A 16,751-nucleotide genomic window follows, 5' to 3' on the forward strand; every position below is an offset into this window, starting at 1 on the left:
TTTTAGCGGTATTTTTTTACGCGGATTTTGAAATTTACGCGGTTTTCATTTACGCGGATTTTGAAATTTACGCGGTTTTCATTTACGCGGTTTTCATTTACGCGGTTTTCATTTACGCGGCTTGTATCCCCCGCGTAAAAAAAACCTGAGTGTATATGAATCTTAACGTAATTTTAAAGGAAAACGCTGAACAATAAATTTCTGAAATGTAGTTCTCGAGATATTTCAAATTTTGTTTTAACAAACTAATCATTTTATTTTATTACGACCTTTTCATAAGTTATTCGCATTTCTCCATCAACAACAATACGTTTTCCAAAACGCCCAAAAAATTTTCTGCAACTTTTTCTTTGACCTCAAGCCGATATTGTAAACCATTTCAAAGCTATACGCTTTGCGTCAAATATGAAGTAAAATAAATAAATAAATAAATATCATGCAATTGCATTCAAAATATTTCTTTTGTCTTTGGGTTTTAGTTAACAAAATATAAAAAAATTAAAAAATGGGTTTTTGCTATTTTAATTTTTGACATATTTTTTTAAAACGCGCAACATTTTTTTCAGTGTATATATTTTTTGTACAAAAGTATTCATTCCCTGTATATCGTTCTCAGACAGTTTTGCTGTATAAAATACGGTATCGGACAAAAAAAAATGAAATAAATGCTTGTAGAAACGTCTACGCTCTTTTGGAAAATTTCACTTAAGTTAAAATAATCTTATTGATTGTGGAAAATGTTTAGTTTTCCATGCCGGTGAAATATTTAAACTTTCTAAAAGGAATCGAAGATGGTCGGTCACAATTTTAAAGATTTTCTGACGGATCTTCGTGGAATTCCACGAAAGCTATCATATGAAAAAAATCCCCCCAGAAACAGCATTCGAACCTGCAACCCTTGGGACTCCGGCCCAATGCACAACCCCTTATGCTATTCCTGGGATATCATGACGTCCCGGAAAGAACACATGATTATCGCATTGGTCACAGGGATCAGTTGTGTGTGATCTCGCTTTAGAGGTAGAGCACGATCACTGTCAAAGCCCTACATAATGAAACGGACATTAGAAATTAACTCCCATCCAAAATCTAACCAGTGACCAACCTTAAAAATGAATACCTCTGAATCAGTTGGTAACTGATCATCGGCAAACCTCCTCTCCTCCTATGGTGCTCGCTAAAAAACCAGTGACATTGCAGATTCGATAGGGTTTCTATTTTTGGCCCCACCGTCAAATCTACCCAACAATGGCATTGTACCGGGGTCAACATTTGGGACATGCTGAAATTAGAAAATACCAGAAACCCCAACCCAGAAGACAAAAAAAAATTGCTCGCAAAAGTGCGCCCAGGTAGTAGCGGTCCATGCAAACAGGCAATCCGAAAGACGAAACGAAGAAAAAAAGGCGAAACCCAGGAGAAAGCTCTTTGTCGATAGGTTATAATACGATTAGATGCAATGGTCGAATTCCCCGTGTGTGCGCCCCGCACGCGTGTATGTCAAGAGCTCCATTCATTCCATTTGATGGTCACGATCACCATCCGGCTCCCAAGATGAAAGGTTGGCGCAATTACGTGTGAAGTTGTGTTTTCATCTCTTCGTTCGTCATTCGCCTGCCGTTCGTTGGTTGGTTGGTTGCTATTGGGACCTTCAGGGGGTCGAGGTCTAGTACAATGCCGCACAACAACAAAACACCGAACAGAGCAAAGGGCGGTCGGTGGATGACGACGACGCCGGTAGAGGCAAAGGGTGATCACCATCTTATGATTGACCTCCGCACAAAGATTCCGTTTGGTTTGGTTCGCTTTCGAGTGGCTGCGGCCCTTGATTGTTATCATCATCTCATCCGGCGTGGTTCAAGTGGCCATACAATGGCTTCGGACTTCCTCCTTGGGGTGGGTTCCAAAAGGCTGCTACAGACACACAGGAGCAAAAAAAAAAACCAGCAACTCCCGGTCTTACTGTAAGTTAGGTAGCTACAGGCCACTCGAGTGGTCCGCTGAAGTGGGCTCTCGGTGGCAGTCGAAGTCGTTGAACCTGTCACCTCTCGCACGGATTCGACGTGATGACAAAACTATTGTTTTGGAACACGCATGTGGCTCTGCTACTCCGGAAGGATCAGTCGAGTGGTTGTAGTTCATTTATAGTTCAGAGATTGAATCATCTTTGAGCAGCGTGAAGATACTTTGGAGTCACAGAATCGGTCGGAGGATTGGATAAATAGTACTTCAGCTAGATCGTGGTTGAGTACTGTTGCGGAAAAGCTTAGAACTTCTCAGGGGCTGTCAAAAATTTGCTTAGCACTCGATCTTTAAGCATCAACCAACGAATTTTACCCGGAAGTTGTTCTAATGACAATCTAGAATTAAGTTAGTGCGTCAGTTCGGTGCATAATTTAACATTTTCTGGCATCGAACATTCCGCCGAAATGAGTCATTGTGGTCGAACAATTGCTTGAAGCATTCTGACATCAACAACAGCAGGCATTTTTTACTCACTGGTACTGAAGTGTCTCTTTAATGCAAGCTTATTGTCAACAGTGTTTTTTTTTTCGTTATGATTTATGGAAATCTTGAAATCGCAATTATACACTGATGATCACAGATGTTAATAACATGACTGAATCACAAATCTTGCTGATTGTTTCCTTGTCCAAGTTCGATTGAGTCGATATAAATGACAGAATTAATTTGTTTCAGGGTTCGTAATCATCGCTAACAAATAGAACGAACATAAAGGGTTCGACGATGCTTCCTTGCGGACATATTTTTAGTACAGATTTAGAGCTCGACGGCAAACTTTAGACCAAGTTTTCGAGTGTACTGATGTTTATAGTTTACTAACTCTGTTGCGAAACAAATTTTAAGGGCTAACCTTCCTGACCAAATAATTTTTGATTGAACAAAATTTGAATAAGCTACTTGGAAAAGGGAACAAAACCTCTCTGTTCAAAGCTGTCCGCGCCAAAAGTTTCCCCTACCATCGGTACTGATCTCCAGTCTTATAGGAATCGTAAGCATTATTGAGATTTATTCGATTGCCACATTCCTCAACATCGCGCCTACGCACAAATAAAGCATGGAAAAACTCCGAATTGACCATAATCGGCTGAGAACTGGATGAGGGCAGCAATAATAATGGGAAGAGGAGAGAGAGAAAAAAATCACAAAAACCGTAACAGTAACTGTTCCACCTGGCACATATCATCCTCCACATTTGCATAATTTTATGCGAATCGATGAATAGTTTTATTGAATGGTGCCATTTGCCTCACCCAATAAATTTGGACCCAAAATTGCAAATTGAAATTCGGCCCCCAAAAAATGCGAGCAATAATCCACTGGTCGGGTAAGAAGTCCGTGATGATCGAATTCCGTGTGCGTGTGCGTAGCAGGGGTGCACTCCAGCAACCCACGAGTTCCCTTTTCCCCTTGTAAGTGAGACAGTTCACGGTCTTTCGAGTCGTGGAGAAAGTCGTCCTCTGATGCCGGCAACCTCCCCCAGTCAGCCTTTTTTTCCGCGTGCCCAATGTTCTGTAGCGCCGGTAACCAGGCAGGCAGCGCGTGATGAAGCTGGTCATATATTTGAAAACATAAATTACAATCTTCTTAAAATTCGTTACACATAAATGGTAGCGCGTTCGAGTCGAGTTCGCTGGGTCTGCTGTTTACTGGTGGTGATGGCGAGGAGAAAGGGAGGGAAGAGGACAAAAACATAAACGACAGTTGATGACCGCTGAGTAGTTTAAAAACGATGGAACCGTTGATGGGGGACCGAATATGCAAGGCGAAACCGGATGGATGGATGGATGGATTGAAACGCAGCGAGAAGGCTGTTAAAGTAGGCAAGGTCACATTTCGAATGATCCCTGTCCCGGTGTGTGGGGGAGGAGGAAGAGAGTCGGTGTGATTAAGCCCTAATGAATGCGTAGACAATGCAGTAAAAGGGGTTAATTTTGTGACCGACGCCGTCCCCCTCCTCTTCTGTTTCAGGGTGTGATTAGAAATGATTTTAGTACGGCTAATTATGTCCATGACCTAGTGAAAACTGTACGTTTTGTTTGCTGAAAGGTTTTATAATTGCTTGTTTTGTTTTCCTTTCCTCTAAGTAGATTGGATGTCACAACAAGACTTTCAACAAAATTTGAAAAAATACTGCCATGACAGAGAATGTCTAGGAAAAGGGATACTTTATTGATATCAGTACCAAAGGAACTTTTCAAGTATTTAAAGACAAGCCAAACTCGCAAATTTGCACTAAAATTTAGTATTTCAAGCTGCTGGATTTAGAAGAAAAGCAGCGTAATTTATCAAAGCGAGCACCAAAATATACAGCGAAATACTTTAAAAATACCGATTTGCTGTCGTACACTTCACCGTAAACACTTTCGAATATAAAATTCCTCATTTTTTATTATGAATCGTATGTTACGACTTTGCACCGCGAATTAAATGAAAACGATTACCATTAAACTGCCAACAATGAAGGCACTCCAGTCGACGTTAAACTTGTCGGCAAATCCAAAATCTGAACCGATGCACAGTGTTTTTTTTCGCCAAAAGTGTGCGAAAAATTGTTCACGTGAAAATGTTAATATAGTTCACTTGTCTATCGTTGTCTCCAGTAGAGTTATAGATGATTTGAAGATATTATTTTTAAAAAATGTCCAACATTTTCGGAAATACTCGAGATATGCAAAATTTTGCGTAAATAAGAATTGTGTATTTTAACGATTAAAATAACTTCGTAGAATATATGAAACCCGTAGGAATAATAATTGAGAAGATATTTGAAAAAAAAGTATTTTTTGGGTCATCCAAATATAATGAGCTATAACTTTTTAAACATTACAAGAAGAGACTTCATAAATTCAGAAAAAAAAATTCATGAAAGCAATCTTCACAACTCAAACAAAGGCGTTAGCCTCATTTTTTTACAAAAAAAATTGAGTTGAAAAATCTCACTTATATGAGGATTAACCACGAAAATCATAGCAGCAAATGACAGACCTAGCAATTTTTGATAAGTAGTCCGAAAATACTATTGACGTAAACTCAGCCGTTTCCACGCTAACAACCAAACACCATTTGAAACACTACTTCAACATAATTTAGAAAATACACGAGATAATCCGTTGTCGTAATATAGAAAGTTGTCTATTTTGATAATTTAAACCTTTTTACAGAACATACCGAACTTGTCAGAATGATATTTAAAAGTTATAGTAATGAATTTGCTTTAAAGCGAAGATATTAAAGATGAAGACTTTGTGTCTTCAGCAAAGTTGTTGGCAAAAGCTTGCTCTACAACTTTACCAAAGACATAATTTTGATAGATGTTCTTGATCCAAATCTAACGATTCAGGCATAATTTATAGATGGCATGATTTTGGCAAAAAAAAAATCACTGTGCGATGGTGTAGGCGTGGACAACCATTTCTGAGGGTATTTCAGAGTGATTCCATGAGAAACCGGCCGACCGCAAAGTATGACCATCGTCGATTCGGACGAAACTTTGCAGGTGTGTTCCCTGTATGAATCTCCATGATATTCTCTGGCAATTGGAATATTTTGATACAAGAGTAATTTTTCAAAAGGGCGTAAACGTTTCTACGCGCATGAATTTCAATTTTTTTTTGTTCGATTACTGTATTTTATACAGCAAAACTATCTGAGAACAAGTTACAGGGAATGAATACTTCTGTCCGAAAAAAATATACACTGAAAAAAATGTTGTCATTTTTCTAAAAAAACAAAATTATGATAAAAATTTAAATTGCGAAAAAACACATTTTTTAAATTTTTTATATTTTGTTACCAAAAACCTAAAGAGAAAAGAAACATTTTGATTGTGATTGCATGATGGAGAAAAAATCGGTAAAAAAGTTTTTCTAACAATAACTTCGTACATGTTTTTAAATTTCATACTAATTGACATACAAAATTGTAATTTTATTACAGAATATAATTCTAAGCACCATTTAAAATCAAAATGCATTTAACAAAAATCTTCCAAAATGCAATAGTTTTCGAGATATTTGAAATTTTGCTACTTCAAAAACAATTAATTCGTGCAATTATGCCCTTTTTAAAAGTTATTCGCGTTACCCCATCAAAAAATGTCAAAAATTTAATGTTTATCGTTTTAAAGACGTAAAAGCAACCTTTTTAGTGTATTTGGATCATGGAGAAGCTTTCAATAAAAAAGTTTTCCTAACAACAACTTTTGACATTTTTTTATAATTCTTACTATTTGCAGTCAAAAATACAATTTTCTTTTTGAATATGATTCTAAACGCCATTTTAAATCGAAATGCTCTGAACAAAAATTTTCTAAAATGTAGCAGTTCTCGAGATATTTTAACTTTTGTTTTAACAAAACAATTATTTTGTTTTATTACGACCTTTTCATAAGTTAGTCGCGTTTCTCCATCAACAATAATAGGTTTTTCAAAAGGCCCGTAAACTTTCGTGCAACTTTCTCTTTGACATCAAGGCGATATTGTAAACCATTTGAAAGTTACAATTAGTATGAAATTTAAAAACATGTACAAAGTTATTGTTAGAAAAACTTTTTTACCGATTTTTTCTCCATCATGCAATCACAATCAAAATGTTTCTTTTCTCTTTAGGTTTTTGGTAACAAAATATAAAAAATTAAAAAAATGGGTTTTTTCGCAATTTAAATTTTTATCGCAAATTTTTGTTTTTTGAAAAATGACAACATTTTTTTCAGCGTATATTTTTTCGGACAGAAGTATTCATTCCCTGTAACTTGTTCTCAGATAGTTTTGCTGTATAAAATACAGTAATCGAACAAAAAAAAATTTAAATTCATACACGTAGAAACGTTTACGCCCTTTTGAAAAGTTGCTCTTGAGTCAAAATAATCTTATTACCTGTGGAAAATACTTAGTCTTGCATGACGGTGAAACGTGTAAAGTTTCATTGGAATCTAAGATGGTCGGTCACGATTTTAAAGATTTTCGGACGGATCTTCGTGGAATTCCTCTTCAGTGTCTCTGTTTCGTCCAAAAAAGCTAAAGCAGCCGATATAGACGTTTATATTAATTAAATACTTGCCGAAATCGAAGCAATTCATCGAAAAATATCACGCTCATGACGAAATCGTGCTTTGGTCAGATCTGTCAGGCTTCCATTATGCGAAAAAAGCAACGGATCGACTGAAAGGACAAATATATCATTCGTGCAAAAAAAGACAATCTTCCAAACGTGTCACAAGCACATCGAATCGGAAGTTTTTGAACGACAAGTGGTGGGAGGCTCCAAACGAGCAGCAGCAGTTTCTTAAAAAAAACGAAGGTTAAAAGAAGTCGACATCATCACCCGAATTCGAGATGTTCATCGTACATTGTTTAAAGTCGAAGACAACGGTCCGTTAAGTGCACTGTAAATGTATTTTTCGAGTTTAAAAAAAATTGAAATGGCATTCTCTCGCTGCAAAAAAAACCGTAGTAATCGATTCTAAGAACAGTAAGATGCGTCCTTCTGTTGGTGAGAACTATTATTTATTTAGGGGAGCGACCAATTTCGTACTATCTTTAAAAAAAAACCTTTACAGCTAAACTACTGACGATTTTCAGATAATTTCTTCATTACTTTGTTTGTTTGTTTATTTGGTATTCTACGATACTATTTTACGTGGAACTTTCTGAAAAACGAGGTGCACGATACACTGCCCATCGGTTGTTGCCAAATAAAAATAAATTAATTTAATGGTTTTTATGAACGTGTCCACTGGAAAACAACAAGCCTTGTAGAATTTCAATCATCGGCAGTTGCATTTGTTTTCCATCTTTCGTAACCTTAGCGTTTGGTATTCCCTGTGTCCAGACAACGCTGTGTACTTACGAAAATCAAATTGCCAAGTCCAAGTCTAGCGTCCAATAGAGATAAACTTATATTTTTCTGACATAGTTTTTCTCATGTAGAGAGGATTTGTAATCACGCTGAAAATCGTCAGCCTGATACCGATCCGAAAAGCCGTGTGTCATAAACCATTCGATTCTTCGAGATCGGAAAATGCATGTGTGAATGTATGTGCCAATTGATATCATACAATTTTATCAAAGATGGCTGATTCGATTTGCACAAGCATAGTTTTAAACGAACGGTAGAATGCTCCCATCATTTTTTTGTCAATCGGAGTTTCAGTTCCGGAGTTACGAGTTGAAAAGTGTGGTACATGATAAATTCCCATATAAATTCCCACCGAGGTGATGCAAAACTAATAAATTTAGGTGCTAACTTACTTCGATTTGCCGTTCTAATGACTAACTATACTGACTTTTACCACCTACAACGGTTCCTGATCCCCTCCCATGGCACTCTGGAACCCTATGAATAGGATAAGCTCCCTTTTTCATGTTTTCGACTTTTTCCATACAAAAATTAGCCAAAAGTTTATGTTTCAATTTTTCCACATGGATCGATTCTTCTTACCTTTATTATGCATTGTCTGGACATTAAAAAAGTGCCTGCTTGTGCATATTGGTTTACACCTTTATTTCTTATGTAAAATGTTAAAATCTTCAATAACTTTGGAACGAATGAGTATGTTTACATACAGTCTACAACAATATTTTGTGGTTTTAACGCCTTCACATTTGTCTGGAGCGTTTTTTGCACTAAAAGTCACAATGGAAAAAGTTATATAAAAAAAACTAAATTTAAGGGCCATAGAAAAACCTTTAGACCTACAAGTTCAAGTTATTTAACAAAATTCTTTATAACGAGCATTTTTAAAACTTTGTCGAAGACTCCAACTTTCTACCTCGTCTCAAAATTCTTACAGTGTCTTGGGTCTTCTGTCGTGTGTCGCGTGTGGTGTGCCTTGTGTCTTATGTCTTGTGTCGAGTGTGGTGTGTCTTGTGTCTTATGTCTTGTGTTGTGTCTTCTGTCGTGTGTCTTGTGTCTTGTGTCTTGGTTCTTGTGTCTTGTGCCTTGTGTCTTGTGTCTTGTGTCTTGTGTCTTGTGTCTTGTGTCTTGTGCCTTGTGTCTTGTGTCTTGTGTCTTGTGTCTTGTGTCTTGTGTCTTGTGTCTTGTGTCTTGTGTCTTGTGTCTTGTGTCTTGTGTCTTGTGTCTTGTGTCTTGTGTCTTGTGTCTTGTGTCTTGTGTCTTGTGTCTTGTGTCTTGTGTCTTGTGTCTTGTGTCTTGCGTCTTGCGTCTAGTGTCTTGTGTCTTCTGTCGTGTGTCTTGTCTTGTGTCTTGCGTCTAGTGCCTTGTGTCTTGCGTCTAGTGTCTTGTGTCTTCTGTCGTGTGTCTTGTGTCGTGTGTCTTGTGTCTTGTGTCTTGTGTCTTGTGTCTTGTGTCTTGTGTCTTGTGTCTTGTGTCTTGTGTCTTGTGTCTTGCGTCTAGTGTCTTCTGTCGTGTGTCTTGTGTCGTGTGTCTTGTGTCTTGCGTCTAGTGTCTTGTGTCTTGTGTCGTGTGTCTTGTGTCTTCTGTCGTGTGTCTTGTGTCGTGTGTCTTGTGTCTTGTGTCTTGTGTCTTGTGTCTTGTGTCTTGTGTCTTGTGTCTTGCGTCTTGTGTCTTGTGTCGTGTGTGGTGTGTCTTGTGTCTTGTGTCTTCTGTCGTGTGTCTTGTGTCGTGTGTCTTGTGTCTTGCGTCTAGTGTCTTGTGTCTTCTGTCGTGTGTCTTGTGTCTTCTGTCGTGTGTCTTGTGTCTTGTGTCTTGTGTCTTGTGTCTTGTGTCTTGTGTCTTGTGTCTTGTGTCTTGTGTCTTGTGTCTTGTGTCTTGTGTCTTGTGTCTTGTGTCTTGTGTCTTGTGTCTTGTGTCTTGTGTCTTGTGTCTTGCGTCTAGTGTCTTGTGTCTTGTGTCTTCTGTCGTGTGTCTTGTGTCGTGTGTCTTGTGTCTTGTGTCTTGTGTCTTGTGTCTTGCGTCTTGTGTCTTGCGTCTAGTGTCTTGTGTCTTCTGTCTTGTGTCTTGTCTTGTGTCTTGTGTCTTGCGTCTAGTGTCTTGTGTCTTGCGTCTAGCGTCTTGTGAATTCTGTCGTGTGTCTTGTGTCGTGTGTCTTGTGTCTTGTGTCTTGTGTCTTGTGTCTTGTGTCTTGTGTCTTGTGTCTTGTGTCTTGTGTCTTGTGTCTTGTGTCTTGTGTCTTGTGTCTTGTGTCTTGTGTCTTGTGTCTTGTGTCTTGTGTCTTGTGTCTTGTGTCTTGTGTCTTGTGTCTTGTGTCTTGTGTCTTGTGTCTTGTGTCTTGTGTCTTGTGTCTTGTGTCTTGTGTCTTGTGTCTTGCGTCTAGTGTCTTCTGTCGTGTGTCTTGTGTCGTGTGTCTTGTGTCTTGCGTCTAGTGTCTTGTGTCTTCTGTCGTGTGTCTTGTGTCTTCTGTCGTGTGTCTTGTGTCGTGTGTCTTGTGTCTTGTGTCTTGTGTCTTGTGTCTTGTGTCTTGTGTCTTGTGTCTTGTGTCTTGTGTCTTGTGTCTTGTGTCTTGTGTCTTGTGTCTTGTGTCTTGTGTCTTGTGTCTTGTGTCTTGTGTCTTGTGTCTTGCGTCTAGTGTCTTCTGTCGTGTGTCTTGTGTCGTGTGTCTTGTGTCTTGCGTCTAGTGTCTTGTGTCTTCTGTCGTGTGTCTTGTGTCTTCTGTCGTGTGTCTTGTGTCGTGTGTCTTGTGTCTTGTGTCTTGTGTCTTGTGTCTTGTGTCTTGTGTCTTGTGTCTTGTGTCTTGTGTCTTGTGTCTTGTGTCTTGTGTCTTGTGTCTTGTGTCTTGTGTCTTGTGTCTTGTGTCTTGTGTCTTGTGTCTTGTGTCTTGTGTCTTGTGTCTTGTGTCTTGTGTCTTGTGTCTTGTGTCTTGTGTCTTGTGTCTTGTGTCTTGTGTCTTGTGTCTTGTGTCTTGTGTCTTGTGTCTTGTGTCTTGTGTCTTGTGTCTTGTGTCTTGTGTCTTGTGTCTTGTGTCTTGTGTCTTGTGTCTTGCGTCTAGTGTCTTGTGTCTTGTGTCGTGTGTCTTGTGTCTTGTGTCTTGTGTCTTGCGTCTTGTGTCTTGCGTCTAGTGTCTTGTGTCTTCTGTCTTGTGTCTTGTCTTGTGTCTTGTGTCTTGCGTCTAGTGTCTTGTGTCTTGCGTCTAGCGTCTTGTGTCTTCTGTCGTGTGTCTTGTGTCGTGTGTCTTGTGTCTTGCGTCTAGTGTCTTGTCTTCTGTCGTGTGTCTTGTGTCGTGTGTCTTGTGTCTTGTGTCTTGTGTCTTGTGTCTTGTGTCTTGTGTCTTGTGTCTTGCGTCTTGTGTCTTGTGTCGTGTGTGGTGTGTCTTGTGTCTTGTGTCTTCTGTCGTGTGTCTTGTGTCGTGTGTCTTGTGTCTTGCGTCTAGTGTCTTGTGTCTTCTGTCGTGTGTCTTGTGTCTTCTGTCGTGTGTCTTGTGTCTTGTGTCTTGTGTCTTGTGTCTTGTGTCTTGTGTCTTGTGTCTTGTGTCTTGTGTCTTGTGTCTTGTGTCTTGTGTCTTGTGTCTTGTGTCTTGTGTCTTGTGTCTTGTGTCTTGCGTCTAGTGTCTTGTGTCTTGTGTCTTCTGTCGTGTGTCTTGTGTCGTGTGTCTTGTGTCTTGTGTCTTGTGTCTTGTGTCTTGCGTCTTGTGTCTTGCGTCTAGTGTCTTGTGTCTTCTGTCTTGTGTCTTGTCTTGTGTCTTGTGTCTTGCGTCTAGTGTCTTGTGTCTTGCGTCTAGCGTCTTGTGTCTTCTGTCGTGTGTCTTGTGTCGTGTGTCTTGTGTCTTGTGTCTTGTGTCTTGTGTCTTGTGTCTTGTGTCTTGTGTCTTGTGTCTTGTGTCTTGTGTCTTGTGTCTTGTGTCTTGTGTCTTGTGTCTTGTGTCTTGTGTCTTGTGTCTTGTGTCTTGTGTCTTGTGTCTTGTGTCTTGTGTCTTGTGTCTTGTTTCTTGTGTCTTGTGTCTTGTGTCTTGTGTCTTGTGTCTTGTGTCTTGTGTCTTGTGTCTTCTGTCGTGTGTCTTGTGTCGTGTGTCTTGTGTCGTGTGTCTTGTGTCTTCTGTCGTGTGTCTTGTGTCGTGTGTCTTGTGTCTTGTGTCTTGTGTCTTGTGTCTTGTGTCTTGTGTCTTGTGTCTTGTGTCTTGTGTCTTGTGTCTTGTGTCTTGTGTCTTGTGTCTTGTGTCTTCTGTCGTGTGTCTTGTGTCGTGTGTCTTGTGTCGAGTGTGGTGTGTCTTGTGTCTTCTGTCGTGTGTCTTGTGTCGTGTGTCTTGTGTCTTGTGTCTTGTGTCTTGTGTCTTGTGTCTTGTGTCTTGTGTCTTGTGTCTTGTGTCTTGTGTCTTGTGTCTTCTGTCGTGTGTCTTGTGTCGTGTGTCTTGTGTCGTGTGTCTTGTGTCTTCTGTCGTGTGTCTTGTGTCGTGTGTCTTGTGTCTTGTGTCTTGTGTCTTGTGTCTTGTGGCTTGTGTCTTGTGTCTTGTGTCTTGTGTCTTGTGTCTTGTGTCTTGTGTCTTGTGTCTTGTGTCTTGTGTCTTGTGTCTTGTGTCTTGTGTCTTGTGTCTTGTGTCTTGTGTCTTGTGTCTTGTGTCTTGTGTCTTGTGTCTTGTGTCTTGTGTCTTGTGTCTTGTGTCTTGTGTCTTGTGTCTTGTGTCTTGTGTCTTGTGTCTTGTGTCTTGTGTCTTGTGTCTTATGTCTTGTGTCTTGTGTCTTGTGTTTTGTGTTTTGTGTTTTGTGTCTTGTGTCTTGTGTCTTATATTCTTATATTCTTAGATTTTTTCGAGTTCCGGATTTTAGATTCATTTTTCTGGTTTCAGGATTCTGAGATTATGGTTCGTAGAATTTTTTCCTGTTAGAGGAACTTTGCCACTGCGACCACTATTCATGCTATATTTTGTGGTTGCCTATTTAATTTGAATTTTGAAATCTGGATTCTGGTAGATTGCATTCTCAGCTTCTGTGGCTAGATTCTAGATTCTGAATTTTGACTTCTGATTCTGATTCATGAATTTTAGATTCCATGATTTAGATTTTTAGATTCTGTGACTTGTTTCTCCACTCAAAATTCTTTATTTTTCATTCTTTAATTGTGGACATACCGGGGCTTATTTAATTCTGATTCTTGGATTTTTGATTCTGGATTCAGAATTTTTCGAATTTTGGATTCAGGATTTCTAGCATTCGTAGTTATGAATGATGGATTCAGTATTCGGTATTACGAATCTGATCTCTAAGATCTTGGGCTTTTCAATTTACAGACTCAGAGGTTCTCGATTCTGAATTTTTAGACCTCTGGATTTTGAGATTCGAAGACTGCGAAGTTCCAGATTATAAACTCTGAATGCCATATTCTGAAAACTGTATTCTGAGACCTTAGATATCCAGATTCTGAATGCTGGATTCTGGATCCAAATTATGGCTTCTGCTTTTTTCAATTTTCATATTCGGGAGTTTTGAGACTTTAGGATTCTGAACAATGGATTCGGAATTTTTAACGAATGTTTAGCGATTCTGGACTGTTTATTTATTGGGTTTGTGATTCTGGATTTAGAATTCGAACTGTGGAGTCTCAGTGCTTCAATTATCCCCGACTATGTACGGGGAACGTGCCATTTGAGCCAATATATTCTGATTCCTGATTCAATTATTTGGTTCTAAGATTCCGGTACTCTCCGATTACAGATTCCAGATTTTCTAGAATCCTTATCGGTGATTCTGGATTCTAAAGCAATGTATGGGATTCTAGTGTTTGTGGAAGTAAGGATTTAAGATGCTAGATTTTGAATCAAGAAATTCTGAGATCTTGGGACTATGGCTTGGGGTTCTGATTTCTTATTACTGTATTCTGTAGATTGAATTTTTGAATTCCGAAATTTGAAGTAAACAAAATTCAACGTTGTTCTGGGTAATCAAATAGGATTAATTGCTGCTGTAAAATATTGTATTTGTATATGCTGTCCCAACACATATAATTACGAAATAAAACTCGACCAATTTCAACTGAGCCCGATGAAATGCGAAACCTCGTACAGGTTTCAATCGTATCGAAATCAAGCCCGGCAAAAATCTTTTTGCATTTTCACGGAAAGTTACCACCGCTCGCTCGGTAAGACCTTCGAGGTCAGCCACTTTCTTTCTCTTAATGATACCTGCGGCCGCCACCCGCCGTCGCCGTCGCCACCGTTGGCCAGATCCCGAGCCATGGATACCCGGTCTTCCACAAAAACGAAGGATCCCCCCGTGTGTGCAGATCGCCGCGGTTGATGGTCGGCTTACGTGTGTGACTCTTCGTCGTCGTCGTCGGTCATGTCGTTCGCCGTACCCCGTACCGAGAGCCTATTCGGATGAAGAACTGCTACTATCTCGCTGTGGCCGGCATTTTTTTTTCGTAGCTTTTAAGCCTCCGAATCCCCACTGCTAAGTAGGTTTGCCTATTGAAAGCGATTTTCGAAGATAATTATTGTAATCTTCAAATCTCTGTTTGACTTTGTTGAGCTCGGTCGGTCGGTCGATCCGATCTAGCTCTACCTCTTTCGCCACACTTAAGCATAGGAGGAAAGTTTTTGTGTGTGCTGCTTTTTTGCTGAGGTCTCTCCGCAAGCAGCAGCAGCTTCCTCCTCGATCGTTGATGGGGTCTCTATTGGCCAGCTACTTGGCCGATTGTTGCTGTTAGGTGGCAATCAATTTCGATTCTGCTGCCGGAGGCTTTTTCGCAATTATCTAAAGCAGCGGTAGTTCAGTGTTGTTGTTGGTTGACTGAGTGACTGACTGACTGACTGACTGCCTGGACTAGCCGGCTGACTAACGAACTTGCTGCTAACTGCGACGACCAACAGCCAAACAACGGTGAAAATAGGAGAAGTCCTCACTTTCTACTGTTGGTTTCAATGTTTTTTCTTTTCTTCTTTTTTTCTCTCTTCATTTGATTGAAGTTGCTGTTTACTGCACGGTCGGTGTCTTGTAGGTACTTGTACATTTCGCGCGCCCGCAATAATGGAATGCCCTCTTGTCATGGAGTTCGTGTCGAAATTACCGCTCATTGAGGTATGCTCCCTCGACACTACCTGCGACCCTCTCCCACCTACCCCGCGGAACATACCACGTGACCTTGTTTGTTTACACACGGTCGTTGAAGCGACAAAATGAAAGGAGGTTCCCCATTCCGAAACCATCATCTATCGGAGTCAGGAATTTCTGTCGAATCATCATCGAAGCGTCTTTCTCCACCACTCACTCACTACCCACTACAATTCATCTTAAAACTTACATCTCTCCGTTTCTATTTTTTTTTCACCTTTTTCCATCCCACACAGGTGTGGTGCGATTGGATGCTTTATCACACCGGCACGTGGAACCCGCCGCCGTTCTGTACCGACTACAAAATAGGGTAAGTGGACATCATTGTCAGATCTAAGCCACCATCAACCAAACAATCCACCCACCACAAAAAGCAACTACTGACGCACGCGCAACGCACACGCATCATCACACGTGTCGTCACCGGATCGTATGAATGAATTTTAAGGTTTACCTTTCTCTTTCCTCACAACAGTGCTTCCACCGGACACGATCCCTGGTCCGGCCTGTCCAGTCTGATGACGCTGCTCGCCCGGTTGGACACCAACAAGGAAATTCTGGTGGTACTCTCGAAAGAAGGTAAGTTTTATGAGTGGTTTTTTTATGGGTTTTTGGAATTTCCCCTGGCCCAGTCGGTCGGTCAGTCGGTACAGGTGTGTTAAGGCAGGTACCAGCTCAGATCGCATTCCAGTGTCCAGCATCCCAGCAAAAACAAACACGTGCTATATTTTGATGGTTGACGCGAGCAAATGACCCAATTTTGGTCCGGGTTGTTTTCGGATGAATAATGTGCGCTCGGTGGGCTTTAATCTGCATGATGAATTGGTAGTAATGCCTGGAGTCTGATCAGAGCAAAAAGCATCAACAACCAAGAGGAAAAACAAAATGTTTGTTTTGTTTAGAGTTTCATCCTGCGATGTTTAATTATTACCCAAAAATGTAGTAAGTGCCGACGTACTTGCAATTACTAAATAGCTCATTCATAAATACGATGAAAATAAGTGGTTCTAGATGACTACCTTGCGGAACACCGATTTAGTTAATCAACTGTTTTTCAACCTGACGAATACCTACCGGTCGTTAAGTTGGAACCGCACTTAATTCAGCCAACCACGGCTGAATTTTCAGGATTTCGAGGTTAAAATTCAAATTAACCATAAAGATTTTAAAATGTGATTAGTTGAAATATATTTAAGAAAATCCAGCGATTTTCAAATCTAAGATATTCATGGCTTCTTCTTAAATTGTTTTGCTATTTTACAAAATCTCGAACGGAGGAACTATAGATTTGGTTTCTAAGAGATTATTTGATTTCAATGGTTCGCATATTGAACATGTTTTCATAACCCTAAAACATTCGCGCGGTTTGGAATGGATTTCAAGATGAGCAGCCGCCCATGCTCAAAGATGATTTCGATAGAGTAGTGGATGTGTTGTACAAAATCAGGAGGCGCGAGACGGGAATGCTAAATGTGATAGTGATGGATGGCTTGGTCTCAGATGCAAAATAACGAAGTATTTTTTTTTTGTTTTATAAGTGTTGCCAGATGCCATTTTTAATAAAGGTCTTTCTTTATTTTATGGTTGGGCTCAAAAGAAGGCAAAATCTCAGATATTTGCAATTTTGTATAATTTATTACAATTCTTTTGCGAACAGCTCATGCTTTAAAGATGGTAATATCTCAGAAGTTGGCAATTTCAGTTAAAAATAATAAGGTTCCAAACCATTTTTAAGATTTCAAAAAGGCAGCACACATTTTTAATTTCAAT

At 39.7% G+C, this 16,751-nt stretch overlaps 1 protein-coding gene across 2 annotated transcripts in view; it reads left to right on the forward strand.

Annotated features, from left to right (window-relative positions):
• The window catches only part of LOC131690537 (uncharacterized), a 191,751-nt gene that overhangs the window by 113,661 nt on the left and 61,339 nt on the right, over window positions 1–16,751 (forward strand). For both annotated transcript variants that reach the window (XM_058976404.1, XM_058976412.1), the window contains 2 exons: window positions 15,218–15,291; window positions 15,457–15,560. In XM_058976404.1, the coding sequence (XP_058832387.1) occupies window positions 15,218–15,291; window positions 15,457–15,560 (178 nt within the window). The remainder of the gene's footprint in view (window positions 1–15,217; window positions 15,292–15,456; window positions 15,561–16,751) is intronic.

This window comes from Topomyia yanbarensis, chromosome 1 (genome assembly GCF_030247195.1).
Source record: "Topomyia yanbarensis strain Yona2022 chromosome 1, ASM3024719v1, whole genome shotgun sequence".
Taxonomy (NCBI): domain Eukaryota; kingdom Metazoa; phylum Arthropoda; class Insecta; order Diptera; family Culicidae; genus Topomyia; species Topomyia yanbarensis.